The sequence below is a fragment of the Malaclemys terrapin genome, chromosome 25, assembly GCF_027887155.1.
Source record: "Malaclemys terrapin pileata isolate rMalTer1 chromosome 25, rMalTer1.hap1, whole genome shotgun sequence".
NCBI classification, from domain to species: Eukaryota; Metazoa; Chordata; order Testudines; family Emydidae; genus Malaclemys; species Malaclemys terrapin.
In genome coordinates this window covers 2,746,904-2,773,048 of record NC_071529.1, presented here as the reverse complement: position 1 = coordinate 2,773,048, position 26,145 = coordinate 2,746,904, and the positions used below count along the sequence as shown (strand labels likewise).

The window sequence follows — 26,145 nt, the reverse complement described above, 5'->3', positions numbered from 1 at the left end:
TTCTGCTCCCTCTGGTATTTAGGTCTAGGCTCCTTTAGGCACAGTTATAGTGGAGATGCAGCTTCCGTCAACAAAAGTGTGGCTTTGCTGGTATAGTTCAAAATAAGCTCTCCCAGCAAAAGGACTTTTTGGCTAGTATAACTGTGTCCACGCTAGGGCTTTTGCCCATATTAAAATGTCATAAAAAGATTGCATCCCTACCTGCTACTGCTATCCAGGCAAACGTTTCTAGTATTGCCCTAGTCTTAGAAATCCTCGGGGCAATCTTGGTGTCCAGTCCAGGGGAGGGTTGAATTACATTTTTAATTATGGCCCATGCGCATCCGTTTAGAATTGCAAACTCCCCTCAGTGCACGCACAACCCCCGGTGACCTCACTGGGAGGCACAAATGAAATAGTCAGTTGTCATCAGTGAGTTTTACCCCAACCCCGCTCCCTGAGGTGATGACTAGGGACCGGCAGAGTTCATTCTTCTCGGAGCTATTGTTTCAGGCATTCTGCAGGCGTCCCTGCAAAGTCCCACCCTGCTTCTGCTGGGGTGGTTCACTCTGCAACCACGAGCGGTTTTGTTTTGAATGAAAGCTGAAGATGCTGCAGAATGGGAGAGAGTTCCGCCACCTCTTGAGGCTTCATCCCAGGTCTCGTGATCTTTGATGTTTTTCTTTAAGCCCCAACTCCTGCAAACATGATTAGGTGTAGGGTGACCAGATGTCCCGTTTTTAAAGGGACAGACCAGTTTTTTGGGACTTTTTCATATATAGGCATCTATTACCCCCCACCCCCTGTCCTGTTTTTTTCACAGTTGCTATCTGGTCACCCTAATTAGGTGAGAATTTCAGCTTTCAGTTTTAAAAAAGGAAGTTTCTACTCTCATGGTTGTGGAGAAAAAGCTGGGAAACACAACCCCAAATGGCTCCAGCACCCAGAGGCAAAGGAAAACACCCCACAGTAGTAGTAGTATTTTAAACTCATGGTTTTTAAGCCAATCGGATGGTTTTTTGGAGCCTGACTCATGATCTTTGCCTGCTTGGGCTCAGTGATGCAGCAGATATGCTGCAGGCCCAATCACCACACTGCGCCAATGGAATGAAACCGTATGAACCTCTGATCGGCTGGTTCTGGTACAACTGACTCTGGGCGAGGTGTGCTGTGAGAGGCACTTGGTGGCCAGGAGCCAAAAGGCCTAGATTCTAATCCCTACTCTGTGTTCCCATGGCATGGCCTGTCTCCATTGGCTAGCCCCCCGATGGCCCATGGCAGTTGGAGTGTGGAGGGGCTGCCCTCTGCCAGCTCAGATGAAATGAGGAGCTGATCGGGGTCCTCTCATCCAGGGTTCTAGCCACCTTGTGCTGGGTCTGGCACCGGGCTGGGTTCCCCTTCGTACCTGCAGCCACGTTACCTATAGAGACCTGTGTCCCTGGCAGGAACCCCACCAGAGGGGTGATGGCAGGAAGGTAGGACAGCACTGGCTGTACCTGCCTCGGTCCGTCCACACCCAGCTCTGAGCCCGATCGAAATGCCAAGGACAGACATGGGACCCCCTGCCCACATGGCTGGTTTTATAGCCCATGTAGAGCAAACGTTCTCCACCCTGTGACAGCCTCGCTGCTCTGCTCCTATGAACAGAGCCCAGTGTCTCCCTGGGCATGACCATCCTCTTTCCTTCCTCCAGAAACACCCTTCCATGCTGACCTCACCCGAGCATACTGTGGATCTGCGGGGGGCTGCCGTGTCCTGGGCTCCCAAAGAGAAATCCAGCAAGAAGAACGTTCTGGAGGTGAGTCCACTCAATGCAGCATGGCTTTGGTGGGGCCGCGGGGCCAGGTGGGGGGAGAGATGTGTTGCCTTGGTAAAGAGGCTAAAACCATTGGAAACACCAAGGCCTGCTCCGTGTGCAAACTGGGTTAGTTAAACCCACATAGACCATGTGTAGATGCTTACTTTGGTTTAAAGGTGGTTTATTTTGGTTTAGCTGAATCCTGTTCATGAATGACTTATGATTAGTCTGCATTACACAATCACCTCCCACCCCAGCTGACAGCTCTGCTAGCAAAGCCCCTGGTGTAGATGCAACAATGCTGCCAGAAGAGCGTTCGGGGAGGTGGTGTGGCTATGCCGGCGGAAGAGCTCCATTTGCTGCATATCCACCAGCGGCTCTGCTGGAGTGGCAATGTCGGCAAAGCTCTGCAGTGTCGACAAGCCCTGAGGTAAGGCACTGCTAGATCGGAATCGAAGGCAGTGTCTACACTACAGAGCCTTGGCCGGTATAGCTGTGCCAGCAGAACCCTCTAGTGTAGACACAGCATAACACAGCAGTTCTTCTCCCAGCATAGCTACACACCTCCCCAAAGGCCATTAGCTACGGTGCGAGAAGCACTCTTCTGGGGGTATAGCTGTGTCTGCTCCAGGGGCTGGCTGGCGTAGCCATGTCGGGAAGCAGGAGTGATTGTTTTAACACTCCTAACCAGGGCCAGATTAACGCAGGGGTTTTAGGCAGCCCAGGGCTCCAGGCTAAGGGGAGCCCCACAAAAATAAATCCATAATTTTAGACAATTCAGTGGTCACCAACCCATCAATCACAATCAACTGATTGATCCTGGAGCCTCTGCTAGTCAATCGTGATCTCCAGGCTGCTAAAAGTCCAACGGCACAACAGGGCTCAGGCAGGCTGCCTGCATGCTGTGGCCCCACACCACTCCTGGAAGTGGCCGGTTGCTTGCACGTCTCTGCAACCCCTGGTCGGGGGGGGGGCAATGAACCGGCCAATGGGAGCTGCAGCGGCGGCGCTTGCGGGTGCAGGCAGAGCACGGAGACACGCTGTCCCCCTCCCCACAGGGGCGCACAGAGACGTGCCAGTAGCCAGCTGCTTCTGGGAGCAACATGGGGCTATGGCAGGCAGGCAGGCAGCTCAGCTTGCCTGAGCCCTGCTGCACTGCCAGCCGGGAGCCGCCTGTGGTAAGCGCCTCCCGGTCGGAGCCTGCACCTCACACCCCCTCCTGCACCCCACCCCCCTGCCCCAGCCTGGAGCCCCCTCCTGCACCCAAACTCCCTCCCAGAGCCCACACCCCTCACCCTCTCCTGCACCCCAACCCCCTGCCCCAGCCTGGAGCCCCCTTCTGCACCCAAACTCCCTCCCGGAGCCCACACCCCTCGCCCTCTCCTGCACCCCAACCCCCTGCCCCAGCCTGGAGCCCCCTCCTGCACCCAAACTCCCTCCCGGAGCCCACACCCCTCGCCCTCTCCAGCACCCCAACCCCCTGCCCCAGCCTGGAGCCCCCTCCTGCACCCAAACTCCCTCCCGGAGCCCACACCCCTCGCCCTCTCCTACACCCCAACCCCCTGCCCCAGCCTGGAGCCCCCTCCTGCACCCAAACTCCCTACCAGAGCTCACACCCCTCACCCTCTCCTGCACCCCAACCCCCTGCCCCAGCCTGGAGCCCCCTCCTGCACCCAAACTCCATCCCAGAAAGAAACTAATAAAACAGCTGTTCTAAGGTAAGAAGTCGGCTGTTTTGAATTAACTTAACTATATTCTACATGTTTTAAGACTAAACTGTAACCACAAAATGGCTTATGTTAATTAAAAGGCAAGTTTAGTATAGCATTAATAGCCCAATGGTATAATTTTGATCATTTTGTTTTAAATTAGGAAAAATACTTGTATACAGGGGCCCCACAAAATCTAATAGCCCCGGGCCCACAGCAGAGTTAATCTAGCCCTGATCCTAGCTGGTAAAGCTATGCCAGCCAAATGCAGGGCTGAAAGGGATCTTGGGATGTCATCCACTCCCATCCCCCAGCGCTGAGGCAGGATGAACTATACTGAGGTCTTTTCTGACTGGTACTAGAGTATCCACGCAGGGGCTGGCAGGGGTTTAACGGAACAGGTTTAAATTCACACCTGTAACTAAACTGGTTCGACTCTGCGTGGATAAGACCCCAGAAGGGTCCCGAGGCTTGGTGAGAACAGAGCCTCTTTGTGCAGGGCCGTGGTTTGCACCCAAGAGCTGATGCCCCCTGGCTGGTGTGTTCTCTGGCACGTGCACACACGGCCCTCACACCTGTGTCTCTTTAGTGCCCTGCACGCTGGCTGCTTATTGGGCTAACGGCCACTTCACGTTCCCTGTCACCCGGCGCTGCCGTCTGCCCCAGTGCCAAGCAGCTGGGTTATGCGCCTCAGTCTGAACCGGGGCAATCTGCCCTTCCTTTGCAGCGAGGTGGTAGCGGGTGGGGCGGGGCAGTGGGAAATCGTGACTTTGGGCCTTGACTATGCACTCAAGTTGGCCTGGTGCAACTAAAGTGTACAGGCCCCCTCCCACCCCAGTGTGGACGCAGTTCTCCTGAGATCAAGGTACTTCTCCTGGGATAGCCAGACCTGGGCAGGATGGGGAATAAGCTATGCTGGTGTTAGGCCCTGTTCTTCCAGAGTAACTGCGTCCATGCTAGGGGTTGTACCAGTAGAACTATAAGGCACATGGGGATCATATCCACAACTGACACAGTTATACCAGTACTAGCGCACCAGGCCTCCCTGGCCATTGCATAACCCTCCACTGGCTGCTGTTTAGCAAGCCCAGGGTATCTTTTCAATAAGACGTGAGTGGCCAGGGGCCACATGCTATTGCCGAGGGGCAGCCAGACGTCAGGGGAAAGGGAGAATTAAAAAGTGGTGTCTCTGTCAGCAGGGCCCCTCTCTGCACACAGCAGGGCAGTACGGGCCGGTCCCCTTTGCCAGTGCAGACAGCAGGCTCCTTTGGGACGGTCGGTACAGCCAAACCCTGGCTCTTTGGGGCTTTGCATTGGAAAGGAAACTGCCAGCTGGTAACTCTTCACGCCTGCACAGCGGGACAGTGGATGAAACCGAGATGTTTGGCCGCAGCTTTGAGCAAACCAAGCCGGGGGTTGGTTGTTACTGAACACTTCTACTGCAGTAGCACAGAGGGCTTGGCCAGCTAAGAACCACAGTACCGGGGGCTGGCCGTACACGGAGCAAGTGGCAGCCCCCACCCAAGGAGCTCACAACCGGTGGATGAGACAGACTGGTGATTCGCACTGGGATCACAATTCTAGCCAGTCAGGAGCAGCGATCACAACGCCCCGCCTGCCTGGCCAGGTTGCGGGCAGAGCTGGGACACTCCTGCTGCAGAGACAGCTTAAGAGATGCAGCTAAATACAGGGGGAGACCTCAGTGCAGAGCCAGGGCTTAGTCTGAGGGAGCCCAGTGCAAGGGATCTGCCCCTAGAAGCCAGGCATCTTTTCCTCAGGACCTGTGAGCACCGAAGACAAGGGCTCAGCCTGGAGGAGGGAGAGCTCAGTGGTTTGAGCATTGGCCTGCTAAACCCAGGGTTGTGAGCTCAATCCTTGAGGGGGCCACTTAGGAATCTGAGGCAAAAATCTATCTGGGGATTGGTCCTGCTTTGAGCAGGGGGTTGGACTAGATACCTCCTGAGGTCCCTTCCAACCCTGAGATTCTATGATTCTATGTGGTCTGAATCGATGGGAATTTGGGGTGCCCAATGAGCAGAGACTTGAGCTGTAAAATTGCACAGAAGTCAAGGCCAACAGCGGGGGCCCTGTCACACCAGCCCAGCCCACTGGTGTCTGAGTGCTGTTGTGCCATGGAAAGAAACTGCCCTTCTTCCCCTACGGACCCTCTGGAAGGCTGTCACATTGGGGGCTGCACAGCGCCTGTTTCACCCTGATAACTCCCATGCTGCTTCTTTCAGCTGAAGACCCGCGACGGTTCCGAGTTCTTGATCCAGCACGACTCTGAGCCCATTGTGGCCACGTGGCAGAAGGTGATCGCCGACAGCATCGGCAAGCTGGTGAGAGGGGCTTCTCCAGGCGTTTTGTTAGAGCTTTCCCGAGGCACTGGCCTGGCGGGAACCTGAACCCAGGACCTCCGGGCCAACCAGCAGGAGCTCTGGGCTAAAGTTCCAGGAATAGACCCCTTTGTTCAGAAGACCTTTTACACAGTCCAGCCCCCAGATTGGGACAGAGACCCAGATAGGTGGCCGGTGGGTTACACACCACGCCCCCATCCTCAGCACTGTCCCTGACCCCCTTCTCCTGCCCCGTTCTCTGCTCAGCCTCACTTTCCCTTCTATGCCCATCTTCTGCTCAGCTCTGTCCCCTCCTGGAGCCCCACCCAGGTTTCATCTTCGATCTGGCATCGCCATCCTGGGACTGGCTTTCTCACAAGATTTACAGCACTTTGGCTGCTAGAAACACCCTGCCAGCCGCTGTCCCCCTGGGAACTCAGCACGGCGGGATTGGTTTCTTTCTTACCCCAACCTCAAAAAAATGTGAATTTTGAGCAAAGTTTCAGGTTGGCTCCTGCTGCGGTTGCATTCTCTGCGCTGCAATAGCCCTAGGCCCCGGACCCCAGCTCACCAGGTGCTGTACAAACACAGAACAAAAGCCCATCCCTGCCCCAAAGAGCTGACAGTCCAAGTATCTGTTGTGTCCAGACTGATTTGTGGACCATCACTTGTGTGTCGGGGTGGGGGAATTTTCGCATTATCCACTGTCTCCCTCCCAACCTACTCAGCCGTGTCTAGCAGACTCTGGGAAAGCACCACACCTCCCGCCCTGAGCTGCATGCCTCTAAGCTCCTTCGGGGCCTTGATGGGACAAGAGCTGATGCCATGTCTCCCTTAGTCCACAGACTTTCCTACTCACGACGAGAATGGAAATGTTGGGGACTTTGGAGCCAAGGAGAGACTGGGAAACATCAAAGACGAAGACAAAAAGAATCCAGGCGAGTGGGTGAGATCTGAGCGGAGCAGCCTGCTTGGGAACAGCCCAGGGGCCCGCTCTGGTGCAGCCTCCAGGCCGAGTCTGCCTGGGAGCTGCTGGTTGTGCTGCTGCAGAGTTCGTTGTCTGCTCAGCTCAGGCCAGGCAGAGCTGCATTAACTACCCAATGTCCCTTGGTAAGGTGCAGCTGAGCAGCAGTGTAGATGCCCTAGTTAGTAGCATGCAGTGAAGGCGGAGGGCCAGGTTCTATGCTGGGAGACAGCCCAGAAGGTGCAGGAGTGCTCCCCCCCTGGAGCCTGGGCCAAATGGCTCCTTAGGCAAGTTAGAGCAGCCTTTACATAGAGCAGCCTTCTGATCTCTGGAACCTCAAGCTCTATGGCTGTTCCCAACCCCCACTTGCCCAGGCCTTGCAGTGGGGCAGTGTAGGGTGGTTGTAACTCGGAAAATTCTCCCCCTGCCTTGGAGGCTTGCATACAGCCCATACGTACTGCCAGAGCAGGCTGGAGCATCGGCCCCATAGCATGCCCCGTGTTGCATTGCAGGGCAAACTGGCTGAAGGGCACAGATGGCAACACGAATGCGAGCTGGGTCCCCCAACTCCTCTGGCTGGTGTGCTCAAGGCCAGGTCACCTCTGGCCCTTTGGCATGTCCTGTCATGGGAGCGGGACTAGGATGGGGTTCAGTAGGCAGGGATGGTGCTCACACCGGGCGGCACCAGGCTTGGGGTGGTAACGTCCCTGCAACAGGACTCTCTCGAACATGGAGTTTTCTTTCTGGTATAAAGCAGACTGAGACCAGAGTGGGGAGCTGGCAGGGGCAGCGCCAGCCTCTTTCCAGTGTGGGGGGCTGAAGTGGACTAGACAGAAAATTAGAAGTGCAGAAGTAAGGGTACCAATGCCATACCATGCCACCCTTACTTCTGTGTAATGTTTGGCCTTCGCGCTGGGAGTGGACCTACGGGGAGGGCTAAGCTAAGCAACCTGTCTGCAGCCCATTTGGGGCTCCTTGTCTGTGCCCAGAATGATGCTGGGGCCTCTCCTGGTCTCGCGGTGAAACGCTCTCCCTTGTCTCCCGCAGCCTCCGGGCCGGCGGCCAGTAGCCTGGGCTCCGAGAGCGACACCAGCAAAGTTCGAAACAGGCTGCGAAAGCTGCTCCAGAAACGGCCCCCTCTGCAGTTCCTGCGGGAGCGAGGGTACATCAAAGGTACAGGCTGGGCAGGGCGCTTTGGGGGTGGGCGCTTACGAGTAGAACAAACCCTTCTTCCGAGCCAGGAAACCCAAACCTTGCATCCCCAAGCAAAGCTTCTCCCCCAGCACGTCCCCAGACCGGCGATCCAGGGGGGCAAATCATCCTGATCCCCTGGCAGAGCCCCGAGTTACCTGCCTAAATGTCTGGCTTTGTTGGTTTGTTTTTCAGACCAAGTGTTTGGCTGCTCCTTGCAAGCGCTGTGCGAGCGGGAGCATGGCACGGTGCCGCGGTTTGTGCAGCAGTGCATCCAGACGGTGGAACACAGAGGTATCCTCGCCAAATCCTCCAGTAAAGAGCAGGGGGCCAAGAGAGCCCCTAGCCAGCCCCTCTCATGCTCCAGGGCTCCAGCCCTCGGGGAAGCACAGCCCCTTCTGCCCTGAGTAACCAGCCCTGACTGAACCATCTCTGGCACTGCAGCCCCCCCAGCGTTACCTGGTGCCCTCGGGTCTAGGTGGGCTACGAGGAGGGGCTGCAGGCTCAGGGGGGGTTAGTTTCCCAAGAAGCATCCCACAAACTGACTAATGGAGCAGCTAATTGCTATTAGCATCTGAGGCTTGGTTCAATCTGGGTTTGTAGAGCAAGCTGTTGGGGTGTGTCTGCACGTACCCTCCCACCTTAAAAAGCAGTCCCTAGGAGAAGCAGAACAGAAAGCAGCACAGAAGTTTCTAAACTGCTTTTCTCGACTCGCTTTCGAATCTGCGTGACCCTGCTCCTCTCTCGGTTTCTGCCGCAGCCGCTGCAGACCTGGACCTGCCCTGCTGCATCCCAGTGCATTGCTCCTTCCCCCAAGGCAGGCTGCAAGTATGAGCCGTGTCTGGGGCCTGGAGGGCCCCTGCTGCTCGAGTACCCCATTGCATTCCGCTTCGCAAGGAACAGGGCAGAGGCCCAAAAGAGCTTGGGGCCAGACTTCCAAGTGCTTAGCTCCTGCAGCCTGGGCCAGGTTTCCCAAGCAGTTCGGGTGCTAAGCACCCCTGGAAATGCAGCAGTAGGTATCAGCACCCAGTCCGCTGAGCACTTGTGCAAATCTGTCACATCCTTTTGAGAATGCCGGCCCTCCTAGCGCCTATGGAGCATGAAGCTCTCTTCACACTGGGCTTGCTTCATGTGTGAATCTCTGTCGCAACGTCTCTCCAGCTCCTTGTTGGCATATTCCTGTTGTCCAGCTATGGGGTAACTAACTGTAGTTTTGGTCCCTGGTCTAATAGGTTTGGACATTGATGGACTTTATCGAATAAGTGGAAATCTGGCAACTATACAGAAACTGCGCTACAAAGTGGACCACGGTAGGCCTGCTTTCAGTGGGTTAGCTGTAGCTTTCTTACCATCTAGTGTCTTTAAATAAACATGCCTTTGACTTTAAAAATCTTTTTCTAATTTAGAAAGGTGAGAAAATACAGAATCAGGTAAACTGGTAATGCTTTGAGAACCTGTTGGTCATTTGTCACCAGAATAGCGTGTCTCCATGGTAAAAAGGATGTTGAAAAATTGGAGAGAGCTCAGAGAAGAGTTACAAGGATCATTCGAGAACAGCCAGTCGGGAGTTTTCCAATGAAACGTGAGAGTCTCTGGAGATCTGTCTTCCAGTTCACTTTTTCCAAAATGAAAACATTCATTTCCTTTTCATGGAAACTGAAAATTTGAGTTTTCATTCCAGGTTGGAATTAACTTAAAGAAAAAAAAAGTGTCAGAATTTCCCATGGAACATAAATTCCAAGTTTTAACGGCTCTAGATTCAAAATCTGGAAACCTGCCTCATGGAGAGAGAGCTTCTTTAGCCTCTCTCTCTAGCTTATGAAAGAGGAGGCTAAGAGAGGAGTTTGTACTCCCAGCCTCCAAGGGCCGGCTCCCATTCAGACACCACAAGACATGGTCCCATTTTAGAAGATGGAGCCCATTGAGATTCTCCCAAAAGGGGTGAAGCTTACTGAGAGCCAAGGACAGGCAAAGGGACAGCAAGGTTCAGTGGTGGAAGCTGAAGATAGAAAACCCCCACTGGAAATTGGGGGCCCGTTGTTAACGGCAAAGGTAAATAACCATTGGAACAACTGCCCGAACGGTGTGATGGGTTCCGCCTCGCTTGGAGTGTTAAGGTTGGCTTTTCTCTCTCTCTCTCTCTCTCTTGCTCAACAAGAAGTTAAGAGGCTCAGTGCAGGAATCTCTGAGGCTTTCTGATCGTGTTATACAGGATATCAGACTAGATCTTTATTAGGGTTACCATATTTCAACAATCAAAAAAGAAGACGGGGGAGCCCCCGCCCTAGCCCCACCCCCATCCACTCCCTCCCACTTCCCGCCCCCTGACTGCCCCCCTCAGAATCCCCAACCCCCCCGCTCCTTGTCCCCTGACTGTCCCCTCCTGAGACCCCCCCACGCTAACTGTCCCCACCATGTTCTCTGTCCAGACAGCGGAGGGGCAGAGGATTGGTCCCACACCACACAAGATGTGGCAGGATCCAGTTTTAAATTTACCCCCTGCCCTTGCTTCACTGAAGGGGGGAGGGGAGAGTTGCTCTTGACTTGTGTGGGGTACCAGGGAGTCGAAGCCCCGACCCCGCCTGAAGTCGCTGGTGCAACCCCTCCCGCTCCAGCTGGGGAGCTGCACCTGGCCCTAGGGGCTGCAGGGTCCGCCACTCCCGGAATCTCCCTCCCCCCTGCCGTGGCTGCGGGAGGCTCCCTTGTCCCGCTCGCAGCCTTGGCGGGCGCGATGCGGCAACCGGAGGGGAGGGGAGGAAACCCCCCCGTTCCCTCCTCCTCACCCCCTCCCCCGCCAAGCAGCCTCCTTTGTGAGGGCTCGGCCGTGACATGCTGCCCTGCCCGAGCTGCAGCAGCGCCGGAGATTGTCCGAGGGCTGCAGGCAGCGCTGGAGCTGCCGGAGGGTGAGTCGGAGCCGGCCCCGCACCAGCGAGCTGAGCAGGGAGTTGTCCTGGGAGAAGTTTCCCTGCAGGCTCCGCTCCAGCCGGCAGAAAGCTGGGAGCCCGAGGGCGCCCGTGCTAGCAGCGCCGCAGGGAGGAAGGTTACGGGCTTGGCCGCCCAGGGAAACTTCTCCCAGGACAATTCCCCGCTCAGCCCGCTGGTGCGGGGCCGGCTATGACTCATCCTCCGACAGCCCCGTCGGCTCCAGCGCTGCCGGCAGCCCTCGGACGCTCCCCGGCGCGGCTGCAGCTCGGGCAGGGCAGAGCGTCAGGGCCTTGGCACTCGCCACCCGGGGCTGGGGCCGGGGGGCCCTGAATGGGGCTGGGCTCAAGGAGCGCCCAGCTGTGAACGTGGCGCCGAGCTCCACCGAACCCCTAGCGGCTCCTCGGTAAAGAACCTCTCCGAGCCCTGCAGTCCCTGGGACGGGCGCTCAGAGACTTGCTCCGCAGGGTTACCACACGTCCATATGCCGGCCGGGAGGGATTTTGAAATATCGAAAAACCTGGACGTTTTTTAGATATTTAAACATTCCTCCCGGACGGCCATTTAACAACCAAAAAGCCAGACATGTCTGGGGAAATCCGGACTTTTGGTAACCCTATCTTTATGGTCCCTTCTAGTCTTAAAAATCTGTGGCTGAGATCCTGTGCCCATTGAAGCCAATGGGAGTTTTGTCATTGACTTCAATGAGGGCAGGATTTTGCACTATGAGTCTTCGTTGCTTGTAAGAAATGCCAAGTCGAACGTGGGATGGATTCTGGGCCCACACCTCAAAGCCTGTGTTTTGTTCGAACACAGGGAGTGAGCCGGACTCCACAGGGGGCTGTCAGTGATCTCGCAGGAATCCTGCCCAAGGGTTATCATTGGAGGGGGAGGGAGGTTGTCCCTTAGCTGTCTCTTAGCAGACACACCTCATGAGCACTGTGGAACCAGCGGGACTCTCCTTCAGTTGGGTTTGTAAGAATTTGGGGAGAAATCAGTGTCCAGTATTGCAGTAGTGATGGTAGCAACAGCATCTCCCTGGCTCTGTTCATCCGGAGGTGAGCCATGGATTCCAGCAGCGCCGAGAAGGTCAGGACCCAACTGCACTAGGTGCTGTACAAACACAGAATGAGGCACTTTTTAGATACTTTGCCCACAACACTTGCTGGAATCACTTAAGCTATCATTGAATTGCAGCCACCTCTAGGGTAGAATTTGGTCACTTGCTTAGTTGTACTACTGCCCAACAGTTTAGGGGCAGGAAGTGAAGAAGAAATTATCCAACTGAAACTCCATGAGGAATTTAAGGAGACAGTGTGATTACAGAAGTTAGCGGTCCCTGTTAACCCTCTTCCTCCTATCGAAAGAGCTGTGGGGCTAACACATGGTGGGAAGATTGGTTTTATAGCTCACTTGAAGAATGTAGCCATTCCGTAGCACAGCACCCTTAACACGCCCTGATACTAGGACAGTCCCGGCTCAGGGTGGGTCTACACTGTAATCCAAGGTGTGAGCGCAACACTGGTAGACATAACTGTGCTCGCACAGCTAAGTACAGCCATGTAGATATGGTGGCACAGGCTGTCTAAGCAGACTGGGGACCCTACGTACGGACTCACATTGCTAGTCTCTGCTGAAGCCTGTGCCATCATGGTCACACTGATGTTTTTAGCCATGTGTTTTAGTGTTGTGTATGTTTACGGTGCGGCAATAGCACCTCCGATGCAGTGTAGACGCACCCTCTGAGGGAAGTTGGCCTGCTATTGGATCACCAACATCCCCTGGAGTTTCTCTGGAGATCTCCTGTCCGAGTGCTGAGCAGACCCAGCCTGGCTTCATTTGAGAGCTGACGAGATTGCAGGCAGTAAATTGTACATTTAATCCTCCTCTGTTGTTAAACTCTGGGAGGTCTCCAGTGATGCAGAGACAACTTCCAGGAAATGGGATCCACCAGGGAGCATTCTACTCCTGTTTGGATTCACAGAGATTAGGGCCAAAAGGGGCCATTCGATCATCCAGGTTGACCCCTGCCTGGCACAGGCCAGAGACCCTCGCCCCGTCACCCCATGTTGAGCCCAGTAACTTGTGTGTGGCTAAAGCATTTTCCAGTCTGAAGCGGCAGACTTCAAGAGCCGGAGACTCTCCCTCTTACTTCAGTAGCTTGATCCAATGGCTAATCCCCTCGCTGGTAGAAATGTGTATCTGATACTTCCGTCCCCCTTTGCACTACTGAAGAGCACTCTCACCTCTGTGCCCTAAGCTTGCACACGTGTGCGCACATCTGGGCCCAGGATTGCCTGACTTGACATAGATCCATACATGCATGGAGCAAGCCCCTCCCACCCCAGTATCAGAGCATTGGCTAACCTACCTGCCTCCTTCCCGCAGATGAAAATCTGGACCTGGATGATGGCCGGTGGGAGGATGTCCACGTCATCACGGGGGCTTTGAAGCTCTTCTTTCGGGAGCTGCCAGAGCCGCTCTTCCCATTCAGCTACTTTGACAAATTCATCACTGCGATAAGTAAGAGACAAGAGAAGCCACGGCCTTGTCTGACACCTGCAGTGTGGGTGGCGGCCAGTCCTCTACCCAGCAGGGCCGTGCTCATTTGGATTTCCTGAACCCCTTCACTCCGCAATTCAGCCCCAAAGCCTGGCCCCATCTCCCCAGCCAAGACACAAGAGCAGACTCTGCAGGGATCTCTCCTATTATCATTAAGGGTACAGTTATGCTGTGACTGGGAGGTGTGATATCCAGTATGGGTAGATAGACACGCACTAGCTCTCTGCGAGCTAGCACCTAAAAATAGCATCGTGGACACAGAGACATGAGTGGCAGCTCGGGCTAGCACTCCCAATGGCTCCATGTCTACTTGGCAGCCGGTATCAAGCGGAGTGCCCCAAGGGTCGGTCCTGGGGCCGGTTTTGTTCAATATCTTCATTAATGATCTGGAGGATGGTGTGGAGTTTGCAGATGACACTAAACTGGGAGGAGTGGTAGATACACTGGAGGGTAGGGATCGGATACAGAGGGACCTAGACAAATTAGAGGATTGGGCCAAAAGAAACCTGATGAGGTTCAACAAGGACAAGTGCAGAGTCCTGCACTTAGGATGGAAGAATCCCATTCACTGTTACAGACTAGGGACCGAGTGGCTAGGAAGCAGTTCTGCAGAAAAGGACCTAGGGGTTACAGTGGACAAGAAGCTGGATATGAGTCAACAGTGTGCCCTTGTTGCCAAGAAGGCCAACGGCATTTGGGGCTGTATAAGTAGATCAAGGGATATGATCATTCCCCTCTATTCAGCATTGGTGAGGCCTCATCTGGAGTACTGTGTCCAGTTTTGGGCCCCACACTGCAAGAAGGAGGTGGAAAAATTGGAAAGAGTCCAGCAGAGGGCAACAAAAATGATTAGGGGGCTGGAGCACATGATTTATGAGGAGCGGCTGAGAGAACTGGGATTATTTAGACTTCAGAAGAGAAGAATGAGGCAGGATTTGATAGCTGCTTTCAACTACCTGAAAGGGGGTTCCAAAGAGGACGGATCTAGACTGTTCTCAGTGGTAGCCGATGACAGAACAATGAGTAATGGTCTCAAGTTGCAGTGGGGGAGGTTTAGGTTGGATATTAGGAAAAACTTTTTCACAAGGAGGGTGGTGAAGCACTGGAATGGGTTACCTAGGGAGGTGGTGGAATCTCCTTCCTTAGAGGTTTTTAAGGTCAGGCTTGACAAAGCCCTGGCTGGGATGATTTAGTTGGGGATTGGTCCTGCTTTGAGCAGGGAGCTGGACTAGATACCTCCTGAGGTCCCTTCCAACCCTGATATTCTATGATCCACCCCGGGTACATACATGGGCAGCTAGCCCGAGCCATCGCCCGTGCAAGCCCCGGTGAACCGGCTCTTTTTAATGCATGTGCGTGTACCTGAGCTGGGCTGGGAATTACACCTGCCCCGTGTGGACGCATGCTAAGACATCATGGGTTTTGACTAAGAATGCTGGTGCCCACTCAGCATAGACCGCCGTTCTGGACACTTGTTTGGAGTCCGGTGCCATTCTGAAAATGGCTCCGTATTATGGAGCCATCCAACCAGCTCTGCTTTCACAGCTGAGCTGTGATTTGTTGAGAGGATGCATGAGAAACGCATGGAAGGTTAAAGCCCTCTGCAGTCTCTGTTTGAGGTACAAGGCCAGAGAGGTAGGCCTGGCTGATTAGGAGGTGGGCCAACAGACCCAGCCTGGGTTCTGTGCCTGGTACCAGAGCAGTGGGCTGAGAATCCAGGCAAGGTGTGAATTGCTGTTCATGGGAGTAGCTTGGTACAGTCACAGCCTTTCATTGGCTGCATGGCAAACCCAGAGCCACACCAGAGAGAAATTATTTCTGGCCCACAGGCTGTCCTGAACCAGGATGTAGCGCCAGCCAACTTGGTTCCCTGGGGGGAAGATGTGATTTCTGTATCTAGCTACTTGTCAGACGGTCCCACCCCCTGTAATATCTAAGCACAGCAAGGGCATGAGTGGATTTATCCTTGGAACTCTGAGAGGTGGTGGTGTCCCTGTGTTAGTGCTGGGCAAATCACGTAAGGGCAGATCCTCACCCGGTGGGAATCGCTATAGCTCCGGCGATGTCAATAGAGCTCTGACAACTTGCACCAGCCCCGCATCTCTCCTCGACATCACATGGCCAGTCAGTAGCAGAGCCAGGCGAGAGCCCAGATCTCCTGAGTCCCAGTCCAGGGTCTCCCACCCACGCGCTCTGACGCCCAGTCCTGACGAGGTAGAATGACCTGGTTTTCCATCTGGTTGTAGAAATATATGACCAGGCGAAGCGCAGCAAGTGCATCCGTGACCTGGTGTGTTCCCTACCTGAGGCCAACCGCGACACCATGAAGGTTCTCTTCCAGCACCTCTGCCGGTGAGTTCTTGCCCTGTGCATGGAGCTTTGTGCTTTGATCTGCACAGTCCCCAGCCATTCATGTAATTCTCCTCTGTCTGACCATGGCCATCAGGGAGGCCAGAGATCACTGCTCCTGCCTGAGCACTAATCCTGCAGGTCTGTGCTGCCTCCTTTCCCTTGACTCTCATCAGCAGTGTTACGAGGCGCTTGTCCCAGCCCGTGCCACCCTGTACCATGGTGCTGGACTGGAGTAGGGGAGAGAAGGCAGCACGGTGCTGACGGCCGCAGGGGCCTGGTGCTATCCTGGGCAGGTATATAGGGGCAGATCTTCCAGGGTACGGTGCAGTCGGACGAAGCCAAATCTAGTGGCAAGACCTTGGAAGGGGAGAAGGAAATTAAGCTACTGCTGGTTTCCTGTGTACCCACATGCCTTTCCCTGCTAGTCTCCTCGGGGGGGGAATTTTCACCCCTGGTCTTAGCCTTGGCTCCTGGAAGACCCTTCACAACTCCCCTGGCCATGCCCCTTACAAGGTTCTTCCTCAGCTCGATTGTTGTGCTTGGAGTATCCTATGGGACTCTGCAGACCCCACCCTGCTGGGTTTTAACAGCGCCTCCCGCTGCAGGATGCTCAGCCAGAGTTGGGTGGAAAGCAGGGGGAGGGGGGATTTTACTTAAAGCAAAAACAAAAAAACAATTGTTGTAGCAAAATGTTCTGTGGAAAAAGTCGATATTTTTCTTTCAGTGAAAGTTTGAATGGCAAAAAATTATGTCCAAAACCCAAAATATTTTGTGCCTCATTGAGTTATAATTTGGGTGTCTTATGTTCCCGTTCTCTTCTGTAGGTAGGGGTCTACTTAAATCATGGAGCAATCACACATTTTTCGCAGGCTTGTCATGACATAAATAGCAAATTTTGCGGATGTGATACACGTCTGCAAAATTTGCTACTTATGCCGTGACCAACTCAAAAAATGTGATTTTTCTCTGCAGCATTTCTCAAACTGGGGGTCCTAACCCAAAAGGGGGTTGCAAGCCCATTTCGGGGTGTTGTGATATTGCCACCCTTACTTCTGTGCTGCTGCTGGCGGCGACGCTGCCTTCAGAGATGGGAGCCCAGCCAGCAGCTGATGCTCTCTGGCCACCCAGCTCTTAAGGCAGCACAGAAGTAAGGGTGACAATAACCCACCATGCCACCCTTACTTCTGCCTGCTGCTGGCAGTGGCACTGCCTATAGTATAGGGTAAAAAAGCACACAAAAGACCAGATTTCACAGTCGGTGATGCGATTTTCATGGCCGCAAATTTGGTAGACCCCTATCTATAGGCCAAGCTCCCTGGTTGGACTACATCTCCCACAATGCATCATGGTCTGCCCTCTTGAACAGGAGAGGCAGTACATCATGGGAGTTGTAGTCTGGTTGAGGAGCCCAGCCACTGGAGGAGAATGGGGTCTTGAGGCAACCAAATTACAACTCCCATAGACATCGCAGCAGAATTTTTGAATTGAAATATTTCGGTTTTCGGGCATTCACTTTTCTGTGGAAAGCAGACATGTCCTGTGAAAAAATTCATGTAGTCAAAAACCCAACTTCCTGTCAGAAAACCGTTTAGATGGAAAACTTTGGATGAGCCCTGGGATCACTGGGTTCCTTGCTTTGCTTGTTGAGCCCTGATCCCCTGGCACTGCCATGCTGTGCTGGATTCATGCCGGGCGTGGTTCTGGTCTCAGCCCATTCCTGTCAGGTGCAGCATTCGTCAGAGTGAGACACGCCCCTGGCAGTTTCCAGTGACTGACTGTCCTTCTCCCTCCAGCGTGATCAACTACAAGGAGCAGAACCGGATGTCTGTGCAAAGCGTGGCGATTGTGTTTGGGCCCACTCTCCTGAGACCAGAGACCGAGGAAGTAAACATGGCAATGCACATGGTCTTCCAAAACCAGATAGTGGAACACATCTTAAATCAGTACAGCTACATCTTCCCAGACAGCTAAGCCTGGTGGCGAGCCAGAGCCTACAGTGAAAGCAAGGAGCAGAGTCCCTGGGATGGACCGTGGCGGCTGCTAGTGTGTGACACTGAATTGTCCCAGCCTGGACTACAGACAATAGTGGCGACAATCCGTAATAAATTGGCAATGCTGATGCTGGACTGCAACTACCTGGGATGACTTCTGCCATTAGCCACTGGAGCCATGTGACCAGTGCGCCTCCTTTAGATATGGGAAAACAGAGTCAGAGAAAACAGGCACCAGATCGGTCATTCTGCAAAACACTCCTGCTCGCCGGGGTTGGTACCAGGCTGTTCCCCGGAAGAATGGCCCCAGGAGAGCACAGGGCCTCTGAGCTTTCGGCTGTCCAGCTGCTGAGAGGGGAGGGTCCTCCGTGGGGCTGTGCACTTTCACTTCGCTACAAGTGAAAGCAGCCCAGGCAGGTACTGGAGAAGGGGCTGGACAACCTACCAGCTAGTGAAGTGGGGACAGCATCAGCTGTCCGCCCCATGCCTGCACCTGGAACTGCCAGCAAGAGCTGCTCCAGAGCCCTTCTCCCACACAGCTCACACCACCCCCTGGACCCTGGTACGGCAGCATCCACCTCTGTGTGCCCGTCTGCCCCTCAGCCAAAGCAGCCCCTGGGACCCCCGACAGAACAGCATGTTATGCACACCGCGCTGCAGCGCCTCCCGCTGGGCTCCAGCCAGCCCGCCTCCCTGCGGGCCTGAGCACCTGCAGCCATTGGGGGATGAACCCTTAATGCCCCCAAGGTTGTTATAGTGCTGAGAAGCCGAGACACAGGTTTTCAAAAGAGCTCAGCTTCCAGGGAGAGCACGAGCAGTCGTCCCAGCCCCTGGCCCCATGGGAGTGGCCGAGCACTCCCCTAAGTGCCTTGCTCTAGGCCCCCCCCCTCGGCAGTGAGCAGCAGCGTAGACCATTGAGCCCAGGTCTCTGCAGTCCCACTCCAGGGCCGTGTCACCCCCAGCCTATGCTGTGTTACTGAGATGGGAGTGGGCTCTGGTGCTAAGACAGCTTGGAGCTGGCGCATGCCAAGGAGGGAGCTGAAATCAACCAACCAACCCCCCTTGAAAACTCCCCTTTTGTAATTAAAAGGAGACCTCCCCCTCCCCTCGCAGCTCACTCTCCCGCAGGGAAACCGCTCCAGTTCTGCAGGCTCCTGCCCATGCCTGGGTGAGGAGCTTAGTTCAAAGTCCTCTGGGCGTCTAGCTGTTGGTGGCTGCAGAGGCCCTGGGCTGTGCATTTAAATGGCTCACTGGCTGTTTTAGTGCATTGCCTGAACCTGCCCCTGGAATTGGCAGCGACGCCTCCACACAGGGCTACCAACATTTCAAAACATCGGACAGGGCAAACCAGTGCATGAGGCAGGGGCCTGGGACCTCTGAGCCCCACCTGGGCCGGGTTCTGCACTGCCATGGAGTGGGCAAGAATATCCATGAGCCTGGCCTAGGTATCTGGCTCCTCCTGCCTCCCTTTCTCTGCCTCCATTGCCCAGAGCATGTCCCCCATGGAGCAGGGCTCCCCCGAACTGCTGCCTCAGAACAAGGCCTGGACTGGTCTCCCACTCCCCCTGCCCTCTCAGCCCCTCTTCTCTTCTCTCTCTCCCCACCTTTGTCACCCTAACATCTGCCCCCTTCCCAAGCCCCCCTTCAGCACCCATCCCCCACAGGCACAGCTGCCTTCCTCCCCACAAGCTTGCCCCATTGCCACTGGAGAATCATGGGAGTATGCAAGAGTCACGTCCATTCACAGGCAAGTCCTCAAGTCACAAGTCCCGTCAATGCCGTGTCTAATGGTTGCGCCCTGTTCTACTAGGCCCTACACAAACACAGTGCAGGCAGAGCTAGTGGGGAAATGGCCGTTATTTTCTGTGAAACAAGTTCACAATGTGTTGGATTTTTTTTGTCAAAAATTTGTTTCCTTTGGAATCAAAACATAATTTGTTTGCTTGGGGGCTTTTTTGAACTCATGCCCCCCCCAAAAAAAAACACAAAGAAGGGGAGGGGGAAACCCAACAAACACTGACAAGGTGGTGTTTTGGTTTGAATTAAACTGAATGAAAGATTTTTTTATTTTTTATTTTAACTGAAGAGTTTTCATTGGCCAGCGTCAGAGGATATCCGTTTTTGGGGTGTAAATGCGTGGATTGTTCACTTTTCACTGAGAAAACATTGTCACAATAATCTTCCACCCCGCTGCAATTCTCTGAGCCTGGCCCTGCCCAAAGCGGTCCCAGTGTGACCAGGAAGAGAAACAAAGGGGATTTGCCCAAGGTCATTGGCAGGGTTAGGAAGAGAAGCCAGGTCTCTGGAGTAGCAGCCTGCATGGAAGGTGGAGAGGAGCCCAGGGTGCAGGAGGCCCCCCGAGAGTCAGGCTGCATGCACATGGCTGGAATGCCTGCTGCATTTGCAGCAACTAGTTTTCTTAAGAAAGAGCCAGTTTGGTTTTAGAAACCGGGAGTCCTCTCCTGTTCTTACCTGGCATGAGGGACATGAACCAGGGTCTAGCAAAATGGCATTGAGGTGAGTGTCAGTAGCCATGGGTGCTATGCCCAGCCACTAGCAAAGTCATTTGTCCGCTCTCTGCCCAAGGTCACACTAGATGAGGATATTGATCCCTTGGGGCTGGACAATGCCTGACTCTCCCTGCAGGAATTGCCCCCTGGCTCAAGGGCAAAGGCCTTTCTTTGACAGTGGATCTGCTGGTTCTCTTCCAAATGTCTGGTTTTGCATATGAATGAAATCTGGATCGCCCATTAGTTTGTCTGGCTGTTCCTGTGTTTAGCGTGGTTCCTGGTTTTACTGATTAGCCAGCCGGGGTTGAAACCCAGCCAAGTACACGGTGGGACATGGAGGAGAGCTTCTAGTTTCTTTGGAAAGCAGGAAGAGAGCATGAGAATACCAGTCAAGGGCAGGGTGACACCCAAGACCCAGTCAAGCAATATGGCACTGCCAAATCACAGCATGCCCCCAACCACGCCTCCCCACACCAACGAAGGAGTTTCTACGATGCACATGGATGGGCCCACAGCCCTCTGTTTCTTTAGATGGAGCCACGGTAGGGCTGTCTGCGTGGAGGGCTGTGTATAAGGTGTTGTACTGGGATTTGGGTGACTTGAGTTCCACCCCAGCTTTGCCATTGGCCTACTGGCTCACCTTGGGCAAATCACGTCACTGCTTTGGGCCTCAGTTTCTCCATCTATAAAATTGGGCTAATAATAAAGGGCAAGATTTTTAAAGGCATTTAAGCACCCACATACCTTTAAAAACCTGGTCCAAAGCGCTTTGAAAGCTGCAGCCCAGCAGAAGGGAGAGAGCGCAGTGCTCTCAGGCTCCCAAATCCAGCGCCCCAGATGAGAGCGAGTCTTGCAGCAGCTGGTCAAAAAGCAAAGGGGAAAAAAAATGGAGAAAAGGTAAAATCCATTTAGTTTCAGTTTGGCATTTGACATGTTTTGTGAAATTTTCAATACAAATTGCCAATAAAAAAAAGTTTCCTTGACTGTTGACCAGTTTTGAAATAAGGAAGCGTTTGGTCGGTTCAGCCCCCCCGGGGGGGGGGCTTTCCCTCCCCTTAGCCTCACCACCCAAAACAAAGGGAAACATCAGTGTTTTAAAAAAATTCGTTTTGGAAATTTTTTCCTTTCAAAACCAGAAAACGAGCAAAGGAAATTTGTTGATTAAAAAAGTGAAAATGTTCATGAAAAACGTCCCTGTAGAACAAAGAGGCTGGTGATGGGAACACCTTTGCCAGCTGCACCCAACGAAAGCCGTGAGGTGGGTGTTTTAAAAATACAATTTGCCAAGGGGAAGTAATACTTTCCAAAACTGTGTCTGAGCGGGTGGAGGGGCAGTGCACATCACATGATCTGCCAGTATTAGCAACCCAAGCGGGAAATCTGTACAGAACACTTTGCAAAAGCTGCCTCTCTTCATCCTATGTTATTAGCATGAGCACATCTAACCCACTCTTCCTCAGCGTGGTGCTCTGTGAGCATTTGCCCAGTCAGAGCACAGCCCATGCACTGATATATCAGCCACTTTAAGCAAGCACGTGGCCTGGGCTGCATCCTTAACATCAGTGTTATAAATGCTAACTAGCTGAATTCAAGCATGGCTCTGAAACACCCGGATACAGCGAGGCCGGCTCGCTGACTGCCCCCAGGCGTAAGGGCTGGTGCAAGGGGAGAATGGGGCTGAGGGAGGGGATCTGCCAGTGAATGCTGATCCAAATTACCTAGGGTCATTCATGGATTTAAAGGCCAGAACAGCTCACTGTGATGGTCTAGTCTGACGCCCTGCACAGCACGGGCTGGAGAGCCTCTCCCAGGGCGTGCTGCAGCAAGCCCAGATGTTCAGGTTGTGCTAGAGAGCATTTTACATCAGCCTCCTCTGAGGGCTCTGGAAATCCAAGGGGAGAGGGTAGGAGGAGCTGTGAGACAGGGCGTCCCTGGCCCTGGGGTTCTACCACACCCTACTCCAGAGAAGGCTCCGCTAAAAGGCCTTGCAGGGCCTTAAGAGGTCAGGTCCTGGCGGGGCCCAGTGAGACCATGCGCCTCCCCTCTCTACTCTCTCTGGCTGCAGGAGCTTGAGGGATAACCAGAGCCAGGCTCCGGCTGTATTTGCTGGGGCTGGGGGAGAGGCTGAGAACCTTAGCCCTGAGCTAAGGGATGATGAGAAAGGGGCCGGGTGGGCAGAGGCCCAGGATTGCAGTGAGTGCTTGGCTGCTGTGGGCAAGGTCCCTGGGCTGGAGCCCGGAGCAGTGGCAGGCCCGGGTCCCTGCACTGGCCACTGGTGAAGGAGACAAGGTTCTTAACCCTTTACAGGTAAAGCAAGCAGAGAACAGACCAAGAGGGATTTTACAGCTAACTGGCTGGCTGGGTGTCCATCAAAGGGAGCTACTCACCCCCCCTTTATTTATCACAGTTGCCATGGTAACAAGGCAGCTTGGTGAGACCCTGGTAGCGCTACCAAGCTTTGAGCCTCGCGCAGCACCACGTCCGGCGCCACGGCTCGCTGCTGGAGAGTGATCCGGGATGCTGGAATCAGCTCACCACGGGGCCGTGACGTTGTGAATATTGCTCAGTTACAGCAGAGGGAAAAGGCAAGCTGTATTGAGTGGCTGTGGGAATTATGGGTTAGGCTGCGCCTCACATGTCCAGGCTGAAGTGACCAGCCACCCCGGTGCCAGGTGCTGCCGTACTGACCCCTGGCTGGGCTGTGCTGGGAGGATGGCTGGGTGCACAGCATCACACCGTGCCAGCTGTTGGCAGAAATGCAGTGACAGCCCAAGGCTACTTAGCTTTGCTAGCGTTGCCCTACAATCAGTATGCGCTGTTCCTTCCCCCCATTGTGCACATGAACTGCCTGAGCACTGATTGTCCACTGCCCTGGAGCATGTGTGTCATTCGCAGGTGTGCAAAGTCAGACCCACGGTATCTAAAGCACAGCTGGCCTGACCCAGGACCGGTCACGTGAGCACAACACATGTTAATAGCGACCAGAGAGTCATTACATTCAACATCCCGGGGAGCAGGAAACACCAGTGTGGAAATGGAGTGTGCAGGTTGTGGAGGGAGAGGGGGGAGCTTGTACAAATGTTGGCAACAGCTAAAAAAAAAAAAAAAAAAAAAAACCCTAAATAAAGGAATTAAACTGCTTAGCTTAAAAACAATGGGCAATAGCAGTAGCCATCTTTACTAGGGGCAGCGTCACTCGCACGCGATATGCTCAGGTGTGCTGGCGGGTGGCTAGCTCAGGAGCTCGGCAGGCTGGCGTGAAGCAAGCTCTCTTCCGCCTGCTGCCCTGAGTGCAGAGGAAGGGGTGTTGGACTTGGAGCACGGGCAGGCAAATTTCAGCTTGTCCATGAAGTGCTGTGTGGCCTGGATTACAGAGCAATCTCTCATGTCCCTCACTGAGATACAGGCAAGTACAGTATCAACCCAGCCTTGTTTTATAAACATTAAACCAGAGCAGTTGGGTAGCAACTCTGCAGGCACAGCTGGGCCCAGAACCCTGCCCGCTAATGAAGAGAGCTAATACCCGCAGCCACTCAGTCACACAAAGGGCCACCTCCACGTACATGTGTATGTAATGTGTAGCCACTGTTCTAACCACTAGACACTAGTCCCCCCACTGAGCAGAAAAGTGGCACCTACTCACCCAGTGGCGCTTCGGGTCTTCAGCGGCACTTTTACTCACCCAGCGGCACTCTGAGTCCACTCCGGGTCTTCGGCGGCACTTCAGTGGCGGGTCCTTCAGCCACTCCAGGTCAGTCGGGGTTTTTCTTTTGCTTTTTTCTTCGCGGCAGGTGGTGCCTGTTTTTATTTGTTCACTCCCCCTGCTGCTAAAACCTGGCTTCGCCATTGGGTGGGGCAGGAGCGGAGTCGGGGTGGGGGCGGGGGGCAAAGCACCCATCGGTGCCAGGAAAAGTTGGCGCCTATGAGTACCTCCTTCTGAGGTTAATTGATATCAGCTATTCTATTATCTTGCCCAGGATTGAAGTCAGGCTGACAGGCCTATAATTACCCAGGTCATCCTGTTTACCTTTTTAAAAATTGGGACACCATTAGCTGTCTTCCAGTCTTCTGGAACTTCTCTGGTGCTCCAAGACTTATTGAAAATAAACATTGACAGTCCAGCGATCTCCTCGGCCAGCTCTTTTAAAACTCTTGGATGTAAGGTATCTGGACCTGCTGACTTAAAAATGTCTGATTTTATACACCTCTACCTCAATATAACGCTGTCCTCGGGAGCCAAAAAATCTTACTGCATTATAGGTGAAACTGCTGTGACAAAGTTCCTCCTCTATCTTGGTGGGTCCTGCACTTATTGGCGGATTTTCTTGCCTCAGAGATTCACCATGTGGGTTGGGGAACAGCCCAGAAACCTTCCCCTCTGGAAGAACCCACAGTCCAGGTCAATTGGGAGGTCTGGGGGGAACCCGGGCCCGCCCTCTACTCCAGGTTCCAGCCCAGGGCCCTGTGGACTGCAGCTGTCTATAGTGCCTCCTGTAACAGCTGCATGACAGCTACAACTCCCTGGGCTACTTCCCCATGGCCTCCTCCAAACACCTTCCTTATTCTCACCACAGCACCTTCCTCCTGGTGTCTGATAACGCTTGTGCTCCTCAGTCCTCCAGCAGCACACCCTCTCCCTCTCAGCTCCTTGCACCTCTTGCTCCCAGCTCCTCACACTTAGGGTTACCATATTTTGTGCCTCCCAAAGGAGGACACTCCACGGGGTCCCAGCCCCGCCCCCAGCCCCGCCCCCTCCCCAAAGTCTCCGCCCCCTCCCCTGCTTCCCGCGAACATTTGAGTCGCGGGAAGCCTGAAGCAGGTAAGGGGGAGTGTGGGGGGAGGAGGCGCGGCCCAGGCTGTCCCCGGCCCTGGGGTGCCGGCCCCGGGCCCAGCCCCCGGCCCACCACCCCCGGCCCGCCCAGCACTGCGGTCCCCGGCCCGGCCCCCGGGCCGAGCACCCCCGGCACCGCACCGCCGGTCCCCAGCCCGGCCCTCGGCACCGCCGGCCCGTCCCCCGAGTCCCCGGCCCATCCCCCGAGTCCCCGGCCTGGCGCCCCCGAGCCCCCGGCCCCGCCGGCCCGGCCCCGGCCGAGCCCCCGAGCCGCCGGCCCGGCACCGCACTGCGGGCCCGGCCCCGGAGCCCCCGGCCCGACCCCCGAGCACCTGCACCGCCAGCCGGCATGTCCCGATTTTCCCGGACATGTCCGGCTTTTGGGGCTTTCCCCCCGGACGGGGATTTGGAGCCCAAAAAGCCGGACATGTCTGGGAAAATCCGGACGTATGGTAACCCTACTCACACTCCCACCACAAACTGAAGTGAGCTCCTTTTAAAACCCAGGTGCCCTGATTAGCCTGCCTTAATTGATTCTAGCAGCTTCGTCTTAATTAGCTCCAGGTGTCCTAATTAGCCTGCCTGCCTTAACTGGTTCTAGCAGGTTCCTGATTACTCTAGTGCAGCCCCTGCTCTGGTCACTCAGGGAACAGAAAACTACTCATCCAGTGACCAGTATATTTGCCCTCTACCAGACTCGTGTACCCCACTGGTCTGGGTCTGTCACACCACGTTATATCGAACTTGCTTTGATCCACCGCAGTGCACAGCTCCGACCCCCGGGACACTGCTTTACCACGTTATATCCGAATTCGTGTTATATCGGATCGCGTTATATCAGGGTAGAGGTGTAGCATCTGTTTAACATATGCATCTCTCTCTGTGTTATGTGGGCCTGTACCTATTGGTGTCCAGAAAGTGGGCGGGCTTTCCTGCCCTGAAGGGCTTCAAATCAGCCCTGGGACAGGGCTGAGCCTGCGTGAGGGCTGCTGCTGGGGGG

The 26,145-nt window shown here is 54.5% G+C and overlaps 1 protein-coding gene across 2 annotated transcripts in view; it reads left to right on the top strand.

Annotated features, from left to right (window-relative positions):
* ARHGAP27 (Rho GTPase activating protein 27) overlaps positions 1-21,297 on the top strand; it is a 76,872-nt gene extending 55,575 nt beyond the window's left edge. For both annotated transcript variants that reach the window (XM_054014596.1, XM_054014597.1), the window contains 9 exons: positions 1,673-1,777; positions 5,727-5,825; positions 6,661-6,760; positions 7,834-7,959; positions 8,173-8,271; positions 9,210-9,287; positions 13,288-13,422; positions 15,708-15,813; positions 17,607-21,297. In XM_054014596.1, coding sequence (XP_053870571.1) covers positions 1,673-1,777; positions 5,727-5,825; positions 6,661-6,760; positions 7,834-7,959; positions 8,173-8,271; positions 9,210-9,287; positions 13,288-13,422; positions 15,708-15,813; positions 17,607-17,784 — 1,026 coding nt within the window. In that variant the 3' untranslated portion in view covers positions 17,785-21,297. The remainder of the gene's footprint in view (positions 1-1,672; positions 1,778-5,726; positions 5,826-6,660; positions 6,761-7,833; positions 7,960-8,172; positions 8,272-9,209; positions 9,288-13,287; positions 13,423-15,707; positions 15,814-17,606) is intronic.
* The last annotated feature ends 4,848 nt before the right edge of the window (positions 21,298-26,145 follow it).